Source organism: Bidens hawaiensis, unplaced genomic scaffold (genome assembly GCF_021521415.1).
Source record: "Bidens hawaiensis isolate Kalapana, Puna unplaced genomic scaffold, B.hawaiensis_p1.1 tig00006520_1, whole genome shotgun sequence".
In the NCBI taxonomy this organism is placed as follows: domain Eukaryota; kingdom Viridiplantae; phylum Streptophyta; class Magnoliopsida; order Asterales; family Asteraceae; genus Bidens; species Bidens hawaiensis.
In genome coordinates this window covers 1,013,461-1,015,341 of record NW_027491437.1, presented here as the reverse complement: position 1 = coordinate 1,015,341, position 1,881 = coordinate 1,013,461, and the positions used below count along the sequence as shown (strand labels likewise).

The following is a 1,881-nucleotide window of genomic DNA, read 5'->3' as shown; positions in this document are numbered from 1 at the left end:
AAAGCAAACTTAAAGTGACAATCCTAAACGCATGCTCATATTTGTTCGTTTATATGAGCATATTAATGAAGGAAACTATATATGTGCTCATATATATTCGCTTATATGAATGTACACAAAATTTGTTCACACTTGTTTATTAAATAAACAAACTTACCACCAAATGACTCACCAAACGTTCAATTCGGGCCGATATGATCACCAAAAAAATGCTTATAACTTTTTATCATAATCTAATTTATCCATTAACGTATCAATTTGAAAACACTTACGCTCCATTGCAATCAATTTTAATCCAGAACATAACCTAAACCTGGCAATTTTCAAATAATACAATCAAACTTGCTAAATCTAACATGTTATTATCAATAAAACCAAAACGAAAAGTAAGAAACAACATGATCACCTTAAACATTGCAGCCTCCAGAAGCGCAAACAAAACACCACTCGATATTATGAACTCAGGACGCTTGCAATGAACCATTGCGACCATAGCCCCACCTCCGAAACCAGCCACAATTCTGCAATAAATTTACATGCATTTAACCAAATCAAACTGAAAAAAAAAACAAGTAACATGAAAATATTGCCAATTTATAATAAAACAAAATCATTATGGTGTGCACAGTTCAGCTTGGGTCGGTTTTGGGCTAAATCTGAACCAAAAACTTTAATTTCAGTTTTTGAAATTTTGAAAACCGTTCGTCTTCGGTTTTGCCTTTTGAGCTTAAAAGTTTTGGGCCGAATTAAGTATGCTATTTGGCCCAAAATAACGGATTTGGGCCCGAATGATTTGTTAATTAATAAGTTAATAACTAATTGAACATAATACATTTGAGTAAAAATATTTAAGTTACATATTTATTTAATTCTTATAAACTAATTATTAAAAAAAGCAAATTCTATATATTCCATTCTTTTTTTTTTCCGAATTTTATTACATACAAAACCAAGAGTGATACGTAAGCTTGATTTTTACAGAAGCATAGGATGAAACCGTCGGATTGTTTTTTTTTTTTTGGCTTCAAACACACCAGTAGACCCAACCCGAAACGTACAAAATCATAAAACCAAATCGTGTGTATGTTTCGATTACAGATCAGTTTAAATACCTGGTTTGAATATCTTCTTTTCCTCTAATATTTTTCATGACACATCTTATACCACCATCCACACCCAACAATAATCCGAAGTCACGCGCATTCATCACCCGACTTTCTAAAGCAGCCTATACATACATACATTATTATTATTATTATTATTATTATTATTATTATTATTATTATTATTATTATTACAAGAAACAAAATCATATCAGGGTTAAATACAACTGACTTTTATTTAATAAATAATAAAATGGGAAGTGATTAAAAGGAGTAAACCTTGAAAGGTGTTGGAACGAGCGGGAAAGCAGAGCAGATTTGGAGGGCAATAGTGTCAAAAACATAGCTAAAGCCGGCGCCGTAAACGCCGTTGCAGACGGTGACGACGGTGGCTTCGACGGCTAGCGGCTGTTTTGTGATCCAGTTCTTGAAGTTATCCATCATCTCTGCTACTTGCTTTGCTGGAAACAACGCCGCTGAAATGACCGTTTTGTTTCCGTCACTGTCAGCCATTGATTCTGAAGACGGAATAAATGAGACTGAAGTTAAGTAAGTAAATGATTAATCAAACAAAAATATTAAACGTTATGGATGGATGAAGGGTACCGGAATTTGTTCAATCACAGAGAATGCTCACAATGTGTGTTTTTGGACTTTTAGACAACGCCTGCTGCGACCAATAGAACTAGTTTTATACGGAGGCTTATTGGCAATGAAATATATAATATTTTTTTTTCTAATTCTAACCACCGCACATTAACATTGAAACGAGGATATA

At 33.2% G+C, this 1,881-nt stretch overlaps 1 protein-coding gene across 1 annotated transcript; it reads right to left on the bottom strand.

Moving 5' to 3' along the window:
• Positions 1 to 213: 213 nt before the first annotated feature.
• LOC143632693 (chloroplastic import inner membrane translocase subunit HP30-2-like) lies at positions 214 to 1,616 on the bottom strand. Its single transcript, XM_077101148.1, has 4 exons — positions 1,383 to 1,616; positions 1,113 to 1,228; positions 399 to 521; positions 214 to 313 (listed from the first exon to the last, which is right to left on the bottom strand). The coding sequence occupies exons 1-4, from the start codon at positions 1,614 to 1,616 to the stop codon at positions 214 to 216; spliced, it is 573 nt and encodes a 190-aa protein (XP_076957263.1).
• Positions 1,617 to 1,881: the final 265 nt, after the last annotated feature.

Coding starts and splice junctions, on each gene's coding strand:
- LOC143632693 (XM_077101148.1), bottom strand. CDS start 1,616: ATGGCTGACAGTGACGGAAACAAAACGGTCATTTCAGCGGCGTTGTTT. Junction 1,229..1,382: donor TCGTTCCAACACCTTTCAAG/GTTTACTCCTTT, acceptor ATGTATGTATAG/GCTGCTTTAGAAAGTCGGGT. Junction 314..398: donor GCAATGTTTAAGGTGATCAT/GTTGTTTCTTAC, acceptor GAAAATTGCCAG/GTTTAGGTTATGTTCTGGAT.